General features: G+C 38.8%; 1 protein-coding gene across 1 annotated transcript in view; it reads left to right on the top strand.

Moving 5' to 3' along the window:
- Pgant9 (polypeptide N-acetylgalactosaminyltransferase 9) overlaps positions 1–20,419 on the top strand; it is a 76,912-nt gene extending 56,493 nt beyond the window's left edge. The window contains exons 4-11 of the mRNA XM_018537702.1: positions 1,808–2,121; positions 2,536–2,734; positions 3,087–3,256; positions 4,487–4,615; positions 12,347–12,457; positions 13,993–14,097; positions 17,136–17,264; positions 17,425–20,419. Of these exons, the coding sequence (XP_018393204.1) occupies positions 1,808–2,121; positions 2,536–2,734; positions 3,087–3,256; positions 4,487–4,615; positions 12,347–12,457; positions 13,993–14,097; positions 17,136–17,264; positions 17,425–17,565 (1,298 nt within the window). The 3' untranslated portion in view covers positions 17,566–20,419. The remainder of the gene's footprint in view (positions 1–1,807; positions 2,122–2,535; positions 2,735–3,086; positions 3,257–4,486; positions 4,616–12,346; positions 12,458–13,992; positions 14,098–17,135; positions 17,265–17,424) is intronic.
- The last annotated feature ends 931 nt before the right edge of the window (positions 20,420–21,350 follow it).

The raw sequence follows: 21,350 nt of genomic DNA on the forward strand, positions 1-21,350 counted from the left end.
ACTTTTGTCTCCTATTGGTTGTGCACTCATATGTATATAGAGATTCTTAGTTTAGAATAATAAGACGATGTGTGGCGATAAAGGAGTTTATATTTTTTTAAGCAATTTTGGAAGCACATTGGATTAATCTTTTTTCTTACTCAATTTTACTTACTGAATTAAAAAAAAGCGTCATTGAAATTATCCTAGTAGAATCAGCAAATTTTTTTCACATCTTAAACAAAAGAAAACAACAGTTGATTTATCACTTTATTGAACCATATCTACGAATTTCTTTGTTTTTATATATAAATTAAGGTTATGACTTTTATTTGTATTATACACATTGAAAGGAAAGATTGGCTATTGCACCAAATTAGATAGTAAAATATGGCATAGCATGTTTAATTGGTTGCAGTAGCCAATTTTTGATTGCGTTAGCCTATTCACAATATCAATATAGAATTTCAATGGGTTAACACAACCAAAAATTGACTATTGCATTCAATTAAAAATGCTATGCCATATTCAGCCATCAATATAGGGTAGTCCATTTTAATCAATACAGTTAATTTTCTCCGAAATAATTAATGATACAAAAAGGTGTTTTAGATAAAAGTGAAATTATTTCGAGGAAGATGTAGTTTAGCCATGTTGTTTTTTTTCTAGGTGAAGAGGTGCTAAAAAGATATAAAGGTCACCTACACCTTTTAAATGGACTTACGGTTTTTTTTACATAGTGGTTTCTCTAATTATTCTGCGTATAAAAGTATTAAGCTGGTGATATAAAAAAAACTACTAATTTACGAGATTTTATACTTTATTATGGTACATGTTGACATAAAGTGTTAAATACTTTGTAAACTATTAATTTTTTGATAATACCTTAATACTTTTATAAACTTTTCGGACAGTAGTAACATTATTAATATTTATTACAATTTTATGAAGTCACATACCTATTATTTTCTAACTAAACAAACCTGCAAATATAATGTTTGTGAACTACGTCCTTTTTCTGTATTCAATCGTTAAGAAACCTTAATGGCGAATGAAAGGCTAGTCTAGCGTACATAATCTTTACTAGAACTATAAGCAGCTATCGTGGTTACTTTTTTACCAGACGATAAAATGTTAATAACAGGTGTACATGTTAGGGAAAATGACATTAAAATGACATTATACCAGGATTATCGTTGTTTCTATCTAGCATACGATTAAATTTATTGTGAATAGGGAATAAATCTACGACGAGAAGGGTGATTGTTGTTGCCACAATAGCTTGCGAATGACATCGTAAATAAACCGTAATCTGACATTAAGGACGTAATCGACTTTAGAGAAACCTAGAGAAACTGGTACGTTCACGTGGCTTTATTGTTGCATCGTTCGCTGAAGCATAGATTCTATGGACAACTTATATTCCAAATCGGGGAAGGTCTAACAAACAACGGTATTGAGACAAAACCTACAGGTCGGCGAGATTAATATTCGAGCAAATCCTGATATTAAAGACGACAAGTTCCGTCAATAACGCTGCGTCACGTGTTATGAGATTGAATTATGCGATGAATGCCATGAATTATGCGACCGTTTAATATTAAATGCCGACATTTCTTGTAAAAAATATATGTAAGATACATGAAAGTTTAGATAGAATGATGCGATAAATACTCCATTTATTTATAATACAGCACGAAAGATATAATATAGGATAAATATATGTGTAAATATGTAATGAAACATTTAAGTTAATTACGCGTCGCAATATTTTGTTATTTCGATGCTTTTTTTTGCATGAGATAACGAAAAATCAATCTTTCCGCAGCACATCTCAAGCGTCAATTGGAGGACTATATGATGAATTATCCAAAAGTGAGAATTATCAGGGCGAACAAACGTGAGGGCCTTATCAGGGCGCGCTTGTTAGGCGCTGCGGCGGCCAAAGCTCCGGTACTCACGTACCTGGATAGCCATTGCGAATGTACGGAGGGCTGGCTGGAACCTCTTCTGGATCGGATCGCGCGCGATCCGACGACGGTAGTTTGTCCGGTGATCGATGTTATAGACGACACTACCCTGGAATACCACTGGCGCGACTCGAGCGGTGTAAATGTCGGTGGATTCGATTGGAATCTCCAGGTAAACGAAATCTTCACGCCGTTCTCTTGCGAATATCGGGAAACGGTAGAAAATACCTACGTCTGTCTTGGCGGAATGCAATTGATTTTCGCACGAGACAGCTTGACACCAAACTAATTATTTACTCGGAAAGAAATTGATATATCGCGTAATTTAAAGACACTTTGTAGGACTGCATATAAATAGTGTTTTATATATATATTTGTTTTAAATTATTTGTTTCTAAATTGACAAGATTTGATTTAAAAAAAAGATAAACCTAGAAATTGTAATTGTGAGGCATTAATTTTATTTAAATGACTATTAAACCTTATTTTGTAAAGAGTTACTATCAATATTTGTAATATTTTATGACCAAAAAGTCATGATCATTCACGGGCGGATTCTTGATATATATCAACATTTGTTAACAAGTTCAATTGGCACGCGGTACCAGAGAGGGAGAGAAAGAGGCACAAAAACCCGGCCGAACCCGTTTGGTCGCCAACGATGGCTGGCGGCCTCTTTTCAATAGACCGAGCCTTCTTCGAACGGATCGGCACGTACGACAGCGGCTTCGATATATGGGGCGGCGAGAATCTTGAGTTATCATTTAAAACTTGGATGTGCGGAGGTAAGCACGATGAGCAACAAGAAAAGATTTTGCTTTTCTAATTCAGGAAACTGAAGTTCTAAGTCACTGCAGACTCTTTTTATAACATGGAAAAATTCATTGTCCTTTTTTTATTTCGCTCTTGACACTAAATGTAAATTGTTTTCTTTTTATGTATTATATTTTCGTTGTCCTTTATTTCGGAAAACATTGCGCGCGTATCTATATATTTTTATTCAAATGTTCTCTCTTTTATTTTCATGCTTTACTTATTACACTTGCATTTACACGATTCTCGAAATTAGTCGGCAACGTATAAACGTATGATTCAGCCGAATGAAAACGTTAATCTAATAACTCGACGCGTTCTCAGGTACCCTGGAAATCGTGCCGTGCTCGCACGTGGGTCACATCTTCAGGAAACGTTCGCCTTACAAGTGGCGCAACGGCGTGAACGTGCTCAAGAGGAACAGCATAAGACTGAGCGAAGTGTGGCTGGACGAGTACGCCAAGTACTACTATCAGAGGATAGGTCACGACAAGGTGAGTACTTGCATCGTCGCATGCATAACTTTCCTTTCATATACGACCTCTTGGACAAATGCAACGAAGGGAGCAATCCAAGTAGCACGTTATCGTAGGATAATCGACATAAGATGCAGGAAATAAAAAATAAGACAAAGATTTTATACAATTGAATAAAAGTGAAGTTTAATGATATTATACGTTCAACAGTATTCGCATAAACAGATAGACCAACATTCTGTAACATAGAGACAGGAATAATTTTTAAAAGTTTACATTCGAAGGTATATCGAGTTTTAGCACACATTCTCTGTCAGGAAATAGATAATTAGTGATAAATTATCTTTTTTATCGTGAGCTGAAGGTCCCGTTTCTTGCTTCGGTGTATCGATAAACCATCGAGCATGTTTCTTTAATCCAAGTTTCCCGTAAACATTGGCTGAATGGGCTGGTTGGAATGGGATGAAGGATAACGATAAAGGTGGTCGATGATGGAGAGGATCGTAGACCAAGACTTGTCGTAAAAAGGGCCATAAACGTGCCAAGTGCCCTTAAGGCTCGCGCGCATGTCCTCGCTCTCCTCCGTTTCTTTCATCCCCCTCTATAACGATCTGTCATTTATCCTTGATGCTTGTCCGCCCCTGCTCTCCTGCCGAGATCCAATCGGCGAGATAAATCGAAGCGTAGAGAATAAATCGCTTCCGTAAGCACGTCGCTCTATGTAATGATCGAATCTATCGAGAATGTCGTCCTCATGGATGGCTTCATAATGTAATGAGATAAATCGCTCTTTGTTTACGTCTATTCTTAGGCGTAAGTAAATGTTCGCAGTAGTAATATCAATGGTTAGGTTAGACTTCATTGAAAACACAGATGGTTCAGTGTTGAATAAATAGAGCAGCGTCTTATTATATTGAAAAATAATTATTATAAAATATAAAAAGATGAAACACATTGTATCATTAATATTACTTATTTCTTTAATTTAAATTTAAATGATAACAAAAATTTTTTTAACACATTTTCTATTCTGTAATAAAGATGTGAAAGTTCTGTAAATTACTAATTAAGTATTTTACTTACAATAATTATTCTTTAACTATTATTTTGATTTCAATTTTTGTTTTATAAATTTTTTAATCATTATTTTTATATTTTGCGACCTTTGTTTATTTCAATATTTACACGATTTTCATATTTCTATCTTTTATTGTAAATATGATTCGACTACACACTGAACTTTTGTAGGGGAACTACGGCGACATATCGGAGCGAAAGACTCTTAGGAAGAAACTGGGGTGCAAGTCGTTCAAGTGGTACCTGGACAACGTTTACCCGGAACTCTTCATTCCGGGCGAGGCAGTCGCCTCTGGAGAGGTAAGACTACTCCACATTCTCCTCTTGAACGCTTTTTTTTTTAGCGGCTGCTGACATTACGTGGCTCGAGAAATACCACCAACCGGAATGAAGGAAGGGAAAGCGGAAACGATGAGGGAACGACGAGTTCCTTCTTTAACGACGTTGTCGTGGCTTTGATCCATCAAGGTGTCGGGTTACGACATTCGAAGGCTCTTTGTGAAAGGAAATGTAGTCAGAGTTAGATAGATAGAGTCATCGAAAAAGAGTCGAATTATTCTTCTCTTATATTGTTTTCTATACATATAAGTTACGTATATCTTTTCCATCATAATATTTGTTGCTATAGTAACATCTTTGCCACGTGATAAAAAGTGAAATTTTTTACCTCATTACATCTTTTTAGTTAGCTTTTTACTAAAAAAGATGTTTAAATATGAATTAATTTCGGCAAATTACGCTTACGCGTTGTAAAGCGGTAAAATCTTGTTCTTCGATTAATTAATACATTTCCTCGAGCTTGAATATTAGCAGCAAGAGGCGTTGATCGATGTCGACGAGCTCATGACATTGGAAACATGCCGCTTTGATTGCGAAACAATGTGAATCGTGGTCGGGGCAATTGCGATCGGATTGCGGATGGAGGCTTGTCCGATATCTAATCGGAAATCGATTCCCACAGATCGATATTATGGATTCTTAGGCTACGCAGTATAGCTGGTTTTACCAATGCAACTTGATTACAAAGCAAACGCTCTTACAGAAGAAGTTGTCTTTCGCTTCTCTGTAAAAGCAATCCGGAAATTTTTCTTCGAACATGTCCATCGCACCTGATCCTCGTTTCATGTTGATGTTAAACGTAATGTTTTTTTAGAAAAATAGGATTCACAAAGTCAAATATAATTACATTAAAAGTAGTATAAGCGAAAAGTGATCGAACATCTAAGTTTAATCAGACACTTATATATTTTTTTATCGATAAAAGTAATTACTACTATATCTCTAAGTTATAAAATATATTTTAAAAAATAGGAATTAAAGACTCGTAACGGTAAATATATAAATTTATTTCCAGCATAACTCTTTAATAGATGCCTATTTGTGTATCAAAATTTAATTGTGATATTATTTCAATAGTTCAGTTACATTTTCAAATTTGATAAAATTTCGACGCGCAGTTTTTTCAAAATGGTATATATATGTTTGTACATATATCACTGAAAAAAAAGAATGACTGAATATAGCGTAACATTTTTAATTGGCTACTGCAGTCAATTAAAAATGCTGTCATATTTTACCATCTAATAAAGGCGTGTTCGGATTTCTACCCGGATTCTCCCCGAGTGTCATGTCATTCTTATTTGACGTTCGGTAAACAACAAGGATGGAGTGACTCTCGGGTGGAAATCTGAACCCAGCATAAATTGCTGCAGCAGTCAATCTTTTCTCTTTTAGTGTAGTAAATATATAAATTCACATTAAATTATTTAAGCATCAAAGATTTAGCTTCGACCGTTAGGGATCTTTAATTCCTAATTCTTTTTGGTTGTGTTCTCTACATATACGGTCTAATAAGATTCATATTGTTTAAATTATTTTATTAATGAGAACCTTCTCTCTCTTTCTCTCTCTTCCTTCCCTCCCTCCTTAATCGGTAATTTTATTTTTCCAAAAATATAGGAAGAATGATATTAATACTGTGATTCTAATTGAACTCAATTTTTTTAATGCCTCTGAATGAAGGCAAGAATAAGATATATCTAGTCGCAGGACTTTATTAATCAATTAAAAACTGGATCTTTTCTATGCTATACCGTTACACTATGATAGATTTCACGATGGTGCCAGCTGTCATGCTCCATATTCCAGACTCATTGACACACTAGGAAAGAGAAACGAGAGAACGAAGAAGTAGAAACGGAAATGCAGTAGTAAAAGCGCAGTCGTATCCCGAAACGCGCGAAATTTCGAGCTGAGCTGCCATATTTTTCCTCGTAACCCTCGTTTTGCTGCGGAAAAAACGTACGCATAAATATCGGACAGAGGCGACGAGCGACAAACTCGTCAAAGCTACACGCGCGGTACACGCAAGCCATCCGCGCGAACCCGTCACGACTGATAGTGCATTAATATCGCTCGGACGCGCGATTCATGGCAAACGATCAATCACCGCCAGAGATTTATTTCCGTTGTGTTGTTCCTCCCTCTTCTTCTTCGCTCCCCCGTTCTCCACTTTCTCCTTTTGCAGTATTCCATCTTGGTGCAACCATAATTACGGAATGATTGTCGGATCTCGTCGCGGTTGCCTCGGTGACGATATTGTCACAATTGAATTACTCACAGAGACATAACTATGTCATAAGCCAAACCGTCAAAGATTCAAATCGGTCATAAGATATATAAGAGAACGAAAAGAACGGAGAATACAAAAATTCTTGATTGTTTTATTAAGTTCAATGCCAGCCGCGAGAAACTTATAAATTTGTATACCGAAATCAGTCCTCCTCTCGTCGCAGACGTAGAAATTTATTCGCGATATCGCACCATTTATTCACGTGTGATTTATTCACGGCTGTTTCCAGTTTCAGTAACCGCTTCTGCGCGTTTAATCAATCTTTTATCGGCGTCTCGTCGCCGCCAATATTGTTGACGTGTTTTATTAATCAATTCGTTTCGATATGTACGCGATTCGGGACGCAGACTGTTAGTTATTTCACAATTTATTTCCACCGCGTTAGCTATCCGCGTCACTCCTGCACCGTTCCGCTGCATTCGTAATTGCAAAATGATTGCAACCGTTATCAAGGGATAAATCCGCCTTTCCAGCTTGTGTACCTTGCATTTCCACGCGGATCGTTACACGTTACTCTCTTCACATGCAGCGTGCCTCTCCGTGACAAAGTCACGGTACGTAGGCACCGGTATTAACGACGTTGCACCGACGGATAAATTGCAGCGTCACGCGACACGAATATTTCATACTTCATCATTCTTCCTCTCTCACTTTCCTTCCAATTTCCTTTTGTTCATTTAATTTTATCATAAGCCAACAGTGCATTAACCCAGCAACCGGTGCACCGGTGTTTAACACAATGTTCAACGCAGTCGCGAAGAAAGTAAAACGCTTGTAGCGTAAAGCCTTTTTTTCCCTCGGAGTTTTTGTTCTCGGAGAAAATTCGAAACCTGGGAAACAGAAGACGTCACTTCAAGAATTCAGCAAAAATACGAAAATATATTCGTTCGCATTTATTTATCTAACAATAATAAGACGTTACGTCGGTTATGATTAAACGAATACGTTTTATTATCCATATTATTACAAGGTCTAATTTTGTTGAATTGATTACATAATTCTGATCACCTCCCTCATTTATTGTGCAACGATAATATATACAATTTCAATGTTTCGTGTATACAGATATTTCGTTGCGTTCCGCAACACGACATTCGGTTATGTTGTCGATTAATCGTGTTATTGAATAATGCATTCTATCATCCATCCCCGCCTATTTTCGACCCTATGTAGAGAATCGTAACGTTCCAGCCAGCGGGGGAAAACCTCGGCTTGCATTACAGGCGTCACAGTGTCACGCGACTCAAATATTTCGTGCTCGTGCCCATCCCCCTTACTCTCATTTATCTCTGTCCTACCCTCCGCGTGCGCTCTTTCTCACCTCGGCCGTCTCTTTTTAACGCCTGATCTCGGCCCGTCTCGTTATCTTCACACTTCACTTGAATTTCTCGTATCAGGATCATCTTCGTCCTCCGTGCCTATCTCCGCGGCGCACACCGTATAAGATAACCGGGAATACTAAAGTTCGCTGTACCGGAAATTCTGGGTAAGTTTCGGGCGGGCGTCTCGTTGCTCTCTTATCAGGGAAATATTTTAGCTTTTAATAATACCGAAAGCTATTAGGGACGTGTGTCGTCCCGATGGATAAAGATTTACACAATTCGCGAAATCTTATTTATTAACTACGATTTGAAAGGCAAATATTAGTTCATGTCATACAAAAATCAACATTAGGATGAATCCTAATTTCGATAAGCGTGTGTGTGTGTGTATAAATAAAGTCAGCTACAAATGCCGTTGCTTTTAAATAAATATTCTTCAAAGAAATGGAGAATTGGCACACTTGATAAAATTGAAATATTTTTAATTTTAATTTAAAAGTAAAAATAGAAATTAAGTATATTTTAAATGTCGGATGTACACATATCAAATCTTCATATTTCTTCCAAAAATATATAATTACATCAATTTAAAAAATAATTTTACTGCTGACACTTTTTCGTTACAATCTTTATATAATATTTATATATTTAACATACCTATTTTTGCACAGAAAAACAATTTAAAAATTATGTTTAGCTAAATTAAAACTTTTCATTTCTCAATTTCTTTGCCATATCCGAAAAAACATGAAGTGCGATCCGATAAAACTCTTGATTTTGCTATTGCAAATTACAATATATAGATAACACATAAAATTAAAGCTAGACTTTGTATATAGGTCGTGTGATTTATTTTTCTCGCTTTACCATACAATTTTCATCACGCACTATCGAGAAATTAAGGAATCAACAGTTATGTATACGACTGTTTCTGTATTTCATTGCATTTCATTTTACGTATAATATGTTTGTTGAGGACGAAGTGGCATTGAGATATATGCTCGCATAGTGTTTCGTACGCACGTATTCATGCGCACAAATTGTGGCACTCCGTCGCGTTGTTTGCGAGACAAAAGCCGCTGGTCATGGCACCACGGTTCTCGCGAATCACAATTTCACGGCGCTGCCGACATGACACACGGTATGTACACGCGTTCCGCCGTGTGAAGGCAATATTCCGATCGAACATGATAATAAAAAGCAACGGAATTCGAAATAGTTCGGGGGATTCGAATACTATCGACCAATCCCCCTTGTCCCCTGCCGCTTTTTACTTCGTCCTCTCCCTGCCTGCCTTGTCGTTTGTTGCGATCCACTCACGTTTTTCCCCGGATAAGGCAAGGAATGCATTTCACTCTTTTCCTTTTCTTCCTTTTTTTTTTTCTTTCGCCCCTTCTTTTCTTTCACTGTCCAAGCGCACTGACACCGGCATTCACGAGTGGGCGGAATAGGGAAACTAAAAGGAAGCATCGCGGAAAAAGCGACGGAAAAAGGAGGAATGTATAAAGGATGGCGCGCATTTTCGCGAAGTAACATTTACGTGGTCGCACACTTTGGAATGCGATCCGTGCCACACACGAAATAACAATTTCGTCGTTTAAGTTGCACGGCATGCCGGTAAAACTCGTTTTTGTCGATCCTGGATTATCCACACGCAATCATTTGTTTCTTCTAAATTGTTGCTATGTGCTGTCGAGAAAATTTCGACACGCGTTTCTTCAGAAAATAGGAAATACGTATTCATGTGTAAGCTTATTTTCTCATACATACAATCTTGTGTACATACTACAGTATAGAGCTTATTTTTATCTTTATGATAATACACATAAACTCAATGAGATTATACAATAGCACGATATTCAAATAATTTGTTTAATTATTACTCATCTAACAAGATCTCAGAATTTTTTAATTTTGGAAGTTTTAATAATGTTTGAACTTGTAATATTAAAATGCTCTATCATAACTTATACGTAACACTGGCAAACAATCAATACTCGTCTACATACACAGAACCAGTATTTTTGTATAATATGCTTTGAGCTAAATAAATTCGACTTATTTAAACGATTCCGGGTTTTTCAAAAACAACAATTCTGAAATCCGAAATTTTTATCGCATTGCCGTTTTTTCGATGGCATCTCGAAATGCAATCGGCAATTTCACAATAACAGGATTTGTGTGTGACGAGGATTTCAGACTTCATTGTCGCATTGCACACAAAATAACAATTCCGTTCGTATGTCGAGGCGAAACTTATGTTCTCACTGTCTTCCATCCGAGCTTCTCACCTTTGTCGTCCTCCGCACAACACACACACTCTCTCTCTCTCTCTCTCTCTCTCTCTCTCTCTCTCTCTCTCTCTCTCTCTCTCTCTCCCCCCTCTCTTTACTTTTTATTTCCTTTCGCAGAAACGGCTAAATCACGCTCGACCTTCCTATCGTACGGGAGGAAGAGGGATAACTGGATTTATAGTTCACACGGCTCTACGACGGTCCAGAAATCGTACACGACGTGAATAATTTCGAATGTGCACGTGTTTCTATCGTACGTGCAGGGGAGGGCGTATATTTCTCCGGGGGTACACCACGATTTTTGAGTCGTTCTACGCGAACTGCATGGATTTCCTATGCAAAACCGCATAGAATAATAAAAACGCAACGCGGAACGCGGTTTTGTTTAACCCTTACAATATCTTTCATCGATCCCACATCCCGCGATATGATTTTTAATAAAGCATTCGTACATATATAATATATTTGAATGCAGCGCTTGTTACACGTGTAATCTTTCTAGAAAACATTCTTGAAAAAATCACCGTTAACACCAAGTAAATTATTTTCTAATGTACAGACGAAAGTGCAGAGATTTATTAGGAGAAAACGAAGGAGACACGTTCTTCTTTGGATTATAAAATAATGAGGTATGAAATTCAAAAAAATGTCCGAAATACGTGACTTTCCGCGGTATTATATTATTTCGAGCTCTCTCCGACTCTCTGCAGAGTTAGGATCGTAAAGTTGTCCAAATATCAGATCACATTTCTCATTGAGTTCACTAAGAGCCTTCGAGCCACCTTTAATAATGCCAGCGGAGCGGGAGCTTTGAAAATTTTATCGACCTCCAGGATACCTGGTTATAAATCACGAGTTTTTATTCCAGTCGGCCGACGACGAGAACGCCGACGACGAGGATGACTCCTACGAGGGTGAAGGCGAGTGGGGTGGGACGGGATAGAGGGGGAGGGGGGAAGGGAATAAAGATGTTCACGTTGAAACTGCAACGACCACAGAATTCTTGCATGCAGCGAAATCAGGACTGCTGACCGAGCGCCGTAACTGAATGCACCTGCTGTTACACGCAGGAACACATACATTTCCACATACACACTCACACGTGCACACACGCAACACACGTACGCCGTATGGTTCGGTCGTGAACACATGCGTCGGACCGAGCGAAATACGAGCAGACCTCATTTTCAATTTGTTTCCGTCTATTTGAAAAATGGAGAACGCAATCCCGCGGTCTGCGCGGTCCCCGTTTTGCCAGGCATGCATACCGCAGAATCTGTGCATAGAAAAAAAGAAAAAAAAAAGAATCATTGCGCAACGAGAAGCGTGACTTTTCTGTCTTTTCATACTCTGTTTCAGAATTCTCGCGAGAGATTGAGTCAACGAACCTCGTTACCAGAGATACAAAAATATGAATTTATTAATGTAATCATTGTATTATTTTACAGGTACAAAAGCGTCGCGTGTGTATTTTTATACTTTGATCTTAATAAGGCAGAACGTCAACGATTTTGCATTGACATTTCGAACTGAATATACTCATTCGCATTTAATTAATTCGATCGAGAATAATTTTCCATTTTAATTCCAAAGTTCCATAATGAAATGTCAAGTCGAGGAAATAACGAAAATGTTAAACAGAAATGTCCAAATGGCACATCGCTGACGTTACTTTCCTTTTCTCAGTAATCTGTTTATTAATATGTACATACATATTCTTGGGTATTACTAACGGTGCGACGGATACACGCTAATGTCCAAAAAAATTACTAACAACAAACAGGTCCGAAACCTCGGCGAAGGCGGTAACACCTGTCTGGACTCGCCCGCTCGCAAGGCCGATTTGCACAAACCGTGCGGACTGTATCCCTGTCATCGACAGGGTGGAAATCAGGTACAATAGACATCCACCTGAAAAATTTCCTTCACCACAAAACACATTGTCCCATGAAATGCCTGTCTACGCTTGATGTGTGCAACTGCTGGTCCTCAAAGTTCAAAATGGAAACACGATTTTTGTTGAATTTGGTTTGATTTTTACATTCGGCTTCAAAGTTCTCCACGCTGTCACTGGCGTTTGGAAGTACGTAGGTTCGCGTTTGACTGTATTTCGAGACGTCGAACGTTTACTGTTTGCTACGACAGTAGAATAACGTCCACTGCAGAATAATGTGCTTTATTACATTTGCAGTGTCAAAATTGATAATACATACGTAATAGAAATAAAAGATTCCGTGAGCAATCAAATTTCAGTTATTTGATTTATAAATTGAATTATAGTATAAATATCGATTTATAAATCAAAGAATTTAATATGTGTGCGACCGGTGAATTATATATCTACATCTACAATATTGACGGCAATCAATTGTTCTGCTACTCGATATACAAAATGACAACTGAAAAGTTGTTAAAATTAAATAGCTGTTATTTTGTTAACGATAAATAAAATGAAATAAAATGAATCTAATATCAACCTGTGGAATTTATCATTTTGATTAGCAAATATAGTACCAAAAATCTACATTTCTAGATTGTATAAATATTTGTATAAATTAACATTACAAAGAAAATTTGCTAGAGTTCTATGACTTACAATTAGTAATATATTTAGGAAATCTTAATATGAGTAGCATTTTGCTGAAAGTTTATTTGAAATGCTTTGAAAGCAAAATGATTAATATTAGAAAATGCGTTCATAGTTTTTAAAGGTGCTTCGATTATTTTTTTTATATAAGTCCAGATAATTTTTATTTTAAAAATATATGTTATATACGTATGTTAATTAAACGAATTGTTGTTTCTTTATAATTTTTTATTTTTTATATATGTCATCACATATATTCTTTTTACACTGTTTGTTAATAAAAATGCTTTATCTACAGTGTAGTATAATATTTAATTGATTTTATTCGCTTTTATCTTTTTTCACTACAAAATAATAGCTATTTAGCTTCTGCAAAATTTTCCAATTGTCTTTGATGAATCGATTGTTTTAGCTTTTAGCCACGGAACAACGATAGCGCTTGTTAGTCACTGCGGACCGCCGGTATTTAGTCTAATTATTATCGTATAATCCTGCGTGAATAAACAATGTACACAGATTACTCGTTTCGAAATGTGCGTTTCGTAATTCCACTGCGAAGCTAATTGAAGCTACATACCAGATTACTAGAAAATCGAGTTTCCGTTTTATTGGCGATGTATATCGATCCATTATCATTTGCCCGACGACAGCGCCGAGTACCCAAAATCGCACTCGCGCTTGTTCAATGCCATGTGTGTTCGCGCTTCCGGCTGCTTGGATATTCTCGAACGTGCGGCGCGAAAGAAACGACGAAATCGCACGAAATGCTGGTGGATGAGCGAGTCTTTCACGTACCCAGAGTAACCAGTAACCGTGTGAATTTCTCTTGAATTCTAACGCAGATACGACAAGTTACTAGCGGAATGTGTATAGATTCATCAGGCAAAATCGAAGACCTACATCAGCCAGTGAGCATGTATCCCTGTCACCGTCAAGGCGGCAATCAGGTACACATTCGCGAAGCCCCGTCAATTTTCAGTAATCTTAAACAGTACTAAACTGATTTGAAAACGATTGTGACTAACGGACATTTATGATACTATCCATCGAGGCTTTCCTAATCGGTCGATGGATGGGTGGGGCAGGCATATATATTTCTGATCTAATAATAAACTGGTTTCGGGGTCGTAAATCTACGCGACTTTGTAAAAGCAACTGATCCTTAGAACGCATGTGCGCTCGCGTGCATGCTAACCTGGCACTAATCGCCCTGCGTTTCGACGCGATTAGTGGCGTCGCTAATCTGGTGCAGGTGCTCATCAATCCATGTCTCTACTGCCTCTCGGTGAGATGACCCCAATTGCTGCCATTTGGCACGATTTCTTACCATGTTATCATCATTTCTCACATTGATATAGTAGACTAAGATTTTAATCATCGACTTGGCTCCTCCCATAACCCACGAACAAGAGTGAGAATATCAAAGTGCAAATGTGTCGCCTAAACATCGCATATGCACTTGGACATTTTTACAATTCTATCCATCTTTTTCATTTTTTTTTTTTCCCCACAATGTAAACCTTATATCTTCTGTGTGTTGGATTTCATTGCGCAACTTTTAACTCTCGAAGACGAAAGCTTGGTAATTGGTTTGACAAAAATAAATAATGCGAATAAAGATGTAATTGTTTATCATGATTTTTGTGTCTTTCTTTTACCTATACGTCAACATGCCAAGCGGATAAATTCGCGAAAAACAACAGCGGCAATTTCAACGACCTACTCCCCGTTCATTTATTAGCGAGCTTACGCTTGCCACTCGACGGAATCGAGCGTACCATGTAAATCCGCGCTTTATCTTGTTTCTTGCACTCGTTCGGTCGATTGCGCGGTCTGTTATTAGAGCTCACACACGAAACACGTGCGTAGGTATTTCCTGTCTTTCACGTACAAGCACGTTGTTGTACGTGTACGGGAATACCGAAACGCCGCCGCCGCCGCGCCGGCGTTTAACAACCGTGGCGACCGGTTACAACCAAAAACACAATCAGTCGGCGGTGCTTGCTTAGCCCGGTAAAGCGCTGCTTTAATTTAGCTGTTTGCCCTCGCAATTAAGCCGTGGTTTCACGGCAATTACGCTTTCGGCCGTCGTCCGCGTGACACTGATAAAGTCGCGACCCTGTATACCACGTATGGGGGAAAAGGGACGCAGCGCTGGGATGCACATCGGCGATTCGGGATCAGTCGTGAACGCGGATGATGGAAGATGAATAATCGTATCATCGGATGGAAGGCGAGTGCATCGCGAGAGATAGCCGTTGCGGTCGCCGGATGGTCAGTTTACTGCAGAGACACTACATGCATATATCTGCGCGCGCGCGCTCTCTCTCTCTCTCTCTCTCTCTCTCTCTCTCTCTCTATCTCTCTTTCTCTCTCTCTGCTGCATACATAGAATTATCACCATGCTCAGGGATCATGATACAACATCGCTGTCACGCTGTAATCGTCCTACTATTGTATACAATGCGCGCCGATAACGCGTCCCTCTCGCGAAATCCCATCGACCCGTTGGCCGTTTTCGAATCTTGTTTTTCTTTATTTTTTTTGTCCACCAACGTGTGCGAAAAGTAACGTGGTTACGTCACAGAGATAAGCATGCGAGATTGAACACAGCGATGTGCGTTAGAGAGCACGTAACACACTTGCATTATACCTACTTCAGACAACGCAACATAATATACCCTGATTTGAGTGAGAGTTTCAGGCAGAATGGAACGCGGGTCGTGCATGGCTAACGACGCTTGATGATACATGTGTGCGCTGAATGCTTGCTTCTCGTTATCCCCCGTACCCACTATCCCCTAATTATACTTGTAAAGCACTTCAAAACAACTATATTGTCGACCCGACGGTTCTGACAGCCGCACTCCCAATTCACAGTCCGCGCTCGCACATTGTATTAAATTATAGTGATAATTATGATCGCGCGAATAATATATGCAGATCCCCGCGACAAGCTTTTTCTTCATTTATCGCGTTGTTATCCGTCTCATGGTTTTTTTTTTTTTTTTTTTTTTTCCTTTCAAAACCGCATTTTCCCTGAAATGAACTGTCGTGACTTCAACGAGCGCCGGCATGAATTCGCGTTTCTGAATCTCGCTTCGGCAATCGACACGTTGAGTTAGAATCGCACAAAGAATATTTCATGAGCGACACATGCGACTCGAGGCTTGGCGCCCGCTGTCCATTCCAGGCAACTGGAATTGCACAAACAGCAACGACCGGAGCGGCGTCCGGTTAGATAAGCGCAATTTCGAGGGCCACCGGATTCCATTATCGGACGACCGGCGCTCATTACGAGAGCCGGATCGCTTTGACGCGCTTCCGCCGCGCCGCACGCGTTCGCCTTCGTGTAAACCTGCACATTGCCCGCGGTGAATAACTGTTGGTCGCACACGTTCGCTAGCTCGCTCGCGCACGATCGCCCGGGACAAAGTTATTTTACAAGCGACGCGTGCAATCGATCGGTCGACGGCACCGATGAAAATCCGCATCTACCCGCGGTCGTCGCGCTCATGATAGTCATGATAATACATCGGTGGATATACGCCACGCGTTATTTTCACATCCCGCGAGCACGCAATGCGACAGATTAAATGCGCGGAACGAATGATTTTACGTTTTTGCATTACCGCGGTTTACATTTTGGCCATATCTCTGATTTTGTGAATATTATTGTTTGATCGAAGATGAATTGCGATGGAACAGGCACGGGCGCTTTGTAAAACATATAGAGAGAAATTCATACATATTAACTATCGAAATTTTATCCGAATTCTTTTACATTTTTACAATAACAAAATATCCCCGTGCGCCATGTGTTAATATGAATTTTATTAAAAGCAATTTTTTATTCTCTCGATCGATCGTTCATGCAAGGTTTTATTTTATTTTATTTTTTTTTTTTGTGGCGGCTGTTACAATCTCGCTGGTCGTAGACAGGTCTACGATTCTTGGAAATATTAATCAAGATTGTCTGTCGCAGTACTGGATGCTCAGCAAGACGGGTGAAATCCGTCGAGACGAGTCGTGCTTGGACTACAGCGGCAGCGACGTTATTCTCTATCCTTGCCACGGCAGTAAAGGAAATCAACAATGGATTTACAATCCTCAGGTAATGAACCGTCCTCGAAACATTCTTTTGCTAATGTATGAGAGCAGATTTTAATATCAAGTGAAATTCAGCTAGCAGGTATTTTTATGAAACTAATCTTCTTGATTTAAATTGCTCTTGAAAAGGAAACTGACATCATATCCCGTACTTTTGTTTCCAGACTAATCATATCAGGCACGGTAGCAGCGACAAATGTCTGGCAATTACAGAGAGCAAGCAGCAATTGGTGATGGAAGAATGCTCGCCCAATGCTCTGAGACAGAGATGGTCCTTCGAGAATTACGATCCATCGAAGCTGTGATACCGCGCCTTCTCGCGTCGTCATTCGCACAATCGCAATCACGGTTCTGATCGCGCCGGATCTTGGCTGCCAGGGAAACGGTTCTCAATCGCCAAGACCCGCTTTGGTAGATAAATCTTGCGAATTCCGCAAGACATTGCGAAAATTCCTGCGGAACCGCTCGGGATCGTTTGATGGACCAACTCAGACCCCCTACGTTTTCTCAAAGATCGATCATCGAAGACAAAGAGGTCCATCTTCGACTTCTCATCGACGAGTTTGAAATGTGTAAAGCGGAAGATTCATCGATGCAACGAAATGTTTGCGAGGACAATATACTTTGAGAATTTTGTACTCGAGAAACTGCATTTAATTAGAATAAGTTCCGAGCACTGTATGGCGCTCGAATCGATTATGATTTGAGTTTCATATTGATAGCCCTAAGTACTAAGAGTATTACGCGAGATTGGTTCGAACGTGGTCGTGAACGAACGTGATTGTATCGACCATCGAAATAGCTCTCGATCATCACTTTTGTTCATTGATCATTCGCGCTTCCATGAGGATCAAAAGGGAAGCGGAATGCTTGATATGATCATAGGAACGTCGCGTCGTGTCGATCTTAACGAGCGGATCGTTGATTGTTCGTCTGAATAACGAGTAGCGAATTATTTCCCTTTCTATTTCTGTACTACGGCAATTTCAACAACAAACTGCAGAATGTCTTCGACGAGTCTGAACGCAGCCGTTGACCTTTAGAAAAATCAAGTGCCAAATTTCAAATATTCCCATCTCAAGCTTGCTGTAACCTAGAACGAACTCTGGTACAAAATAGTGAACATGCATCGCCGTTAATGAAAACACGTATAGTTGCGTGTTCCGAATGATTACAGGAGATCGTATTAGATGATATCTGCGCAGTCGTGCCCTTCTGCTAACTCTTGGAGTGCCATGTGCAAGTTTGAGGAAAAACGCGAAGAGAATTACAGCTCCCTTAATGCAAATTGCGTTCGAACAATTTGCATTGTTCTCATGCAACGGCTCATGAGATAGCATGCATTGAGTAAAGATGGTTTTACCTTCAAGTTATTCCTAATCACGCATTTCTCCATGTTCAAGAGAAATATTTTGAAGATGTATGCAACAGTATCATTCACTAACGTCATTCCTCGTATTAAAATAATTGTCAAACGTCATATCGCTAATCAGTGATTTGATTATCCGCGACAACATTCGTCAATCGTTCATAGTCTTTTTCCTGCTACCTCTTTGGAGGTGAATTTTACATTCCAGACTCGCCGAGACGATGACGGCGACATTTTGCGTGTAACAAAAAGAGAATATACGATATTTTCTTTTTAGTTTGTAATTTAGGTACTCTCGCGTAGGTTTAATTAGAAACGCGCAAAAGAGGAGAGCGGTAAAACATTCCGGAGACAAATTGTTTGATTCTGTTTGTACAATACATTCGTGTAAGATACAATGTCTTGATGCCAGTTCAGAGAACGTAAGTACCGCCTAAGTAGGTTTAAGAGAGTGTCACTAAATGTGTGAACATGTATGAATTATTAACCGTAAGCGGATCATTTTCGACAGCTGCGAACGACTCGCAATCGTGAATCGGCGATTAGTTGGATGTGTAAATTCGATAACGAGTACTTTATGAAAAGTACACTTTTATAAGGAAACATCATTTCTTATAATTTTAGCTACATATCACTATACGAGCGCGGTCAAGATTCGACGCCTATAATACAATCTTCGTATAAAAGTAAGATTTAAATCTAAAATACATTAACAAGTCTTTACCTGTTAGTTACGTGTTTAAAAATTTATAACATGTTCGCCTGAAAATGGTCTAATTTACAATTAGTGGTCTAACAATTTCATCCGTGAAGTTTTCTAGGTATTCAAATTCGAAAATGATTTTTGCGTGCCAACAAAATCACAAATACCGCTACACGTGAAGAAATGCATAATTGTTAAATCGACGATTAAAACTAGGCATTGATCTGTGTTATTATTAATTGTTTTACGAATCATGTGGTGTAATTTTATTCTTTCTTTCTTTTCTTCGTTACATTTGAGAACATAATTGTAACATTTCATATGTCGAAGAAATGTAGCGAAGGAAATTCAAATAGTATGTACATGGAACTTTTTCTTCACGGGAATTAAGAAGTGTACATAGAGTTCTGTTAACAACAGCTGAATAGAAGGTACTGCGATGAAAATTGCAGAGTTGCGTGGCAGCACTTTTGGTGCGAAAACCGCGTCGCGCTAGGTTTTGCGATTTTGCGTGTAATTAATCGTGGGCGTATGAATGCGTTACATACGTTTAACTGCGAAAAGTAATTCGCAAAGAAGGAGAGAAAGGAAGCGGCGAGCGCTGGCCCGCGTGCGAATGCGTGCTTAATTAGATACGACTAACTAGCGATTCTCATTTTAGAATTAATCGAGTTTCTCGGTGCCGCAATTTTGCCAATGCGCAATACGAGACACACTTGAATAGTTCGGGGAGTGTGATTGTTTAAGTCGCGGATAATCTCACATGCGAGAGTCCGCCTCGCGATTCATTTCTAATGGTCCGACGCGAGCAGATGCGAACGCGAGAGTGCAGATCGAAGACGTTTATACAGATTATATATACGACATTTTTTACATTTGGTAAGGACGTTGCATATCGTAAGGGACGGAGACGATTGATAGTAATTATAAACGTGGCTAACGCGCGACCGCCGAAAGAAGAAAGATCCATGTTTCTCACGCACGGCCCCGTCGCGTATTTAATTAATATAATATCAAACGTGCCTTATTTCGTGTATATATGAATATTATTATCATTATTATATCATTACTACAAACCTCTATCATAACGTGCAAGTATTTGTGTTGAATAAATCGATGTTGTTTTATGTTACTAATAGTTATCAGAATATACCTTGCCTCGTACTTTCTTCTATTCTTAACTTAATATCTTAACCTTTAAGTAGATAAGCAAAGTGCTCAGAACACTCTGTGAACAAAAATTTTATTTTTTCTAATTATATTTATTAATAATATGCATAAATTTACATTATTTATATATTCTTATGGGATAGAGGAATGTAAAAATAATGAACTTTAATACTTTTGAGGATTTAAAAAAAATTTTTTTTCTCCAGAACCAAACTTAATTTTAAAATAACTATGCGTACAGAGATGTAATCACCTACTTAAAGGTTAAATTAAAGTTTACATTATAATGTGTTTCTACTGTAATATACCGGCACAATATGTGATCTAGAGATAAACGACGAAATGTCTTCGCACTGGTGGACGTGAATATTCCAAAGTGATATATTTTCGAAAGGAGTATAAATAGGACACTTTGTGTTACGGGCCTAGAATATCGCGTGGAAATGGAACGTGACACGCTTTCGCTTAGCCCTGACCCAATTCTGGCCACCCACGAGTTCCGCTGTTTCGAGGAGCAAGGTAAACGGCGGTCTCGTCAAGGATCAATAATCTCGGAAAAATCTCGCGATGGAATCGCAGGACGAGGCAGCACCTCACGGTAGCTGACAATTGAGGATGTAAGCGAGAGCGATTATGCATACAATATTTACTTTAAAATGCAACATGGGGAATGGGAATGTTTTCCTGGGTAATGAAGTTTCTAGCTCATTACCACCAATCACTCCTTTCTATCGAACCGTTTACCAATTATCAAGGGGTTGTTACGCGAGCGAAAATGAAATCGTTCGTTATTCTCGCGCAGGCGTTCTTGTCATTGCAGGAAGAGCACGTTGCTATATGAGAGACTC

The sequence above is a fragment of the Cyphomyrmex costatus genome, unplaced genomic scaffold (genome assembly GCF_001594065.2).
Source record: "Cyphomyrmex costatus isolate MS0001 unplaced genomic scaffold, Ccosl1.0 scaffold100, whole genome shotgun sequence".
Classification (NCBI taxonomy): Eukaryota; Metazoa; Arthropoda; class Insecta; order Hymenoptera; family Formicidae; genus Cyphomyrmex; species Cyphomyrmex costatus.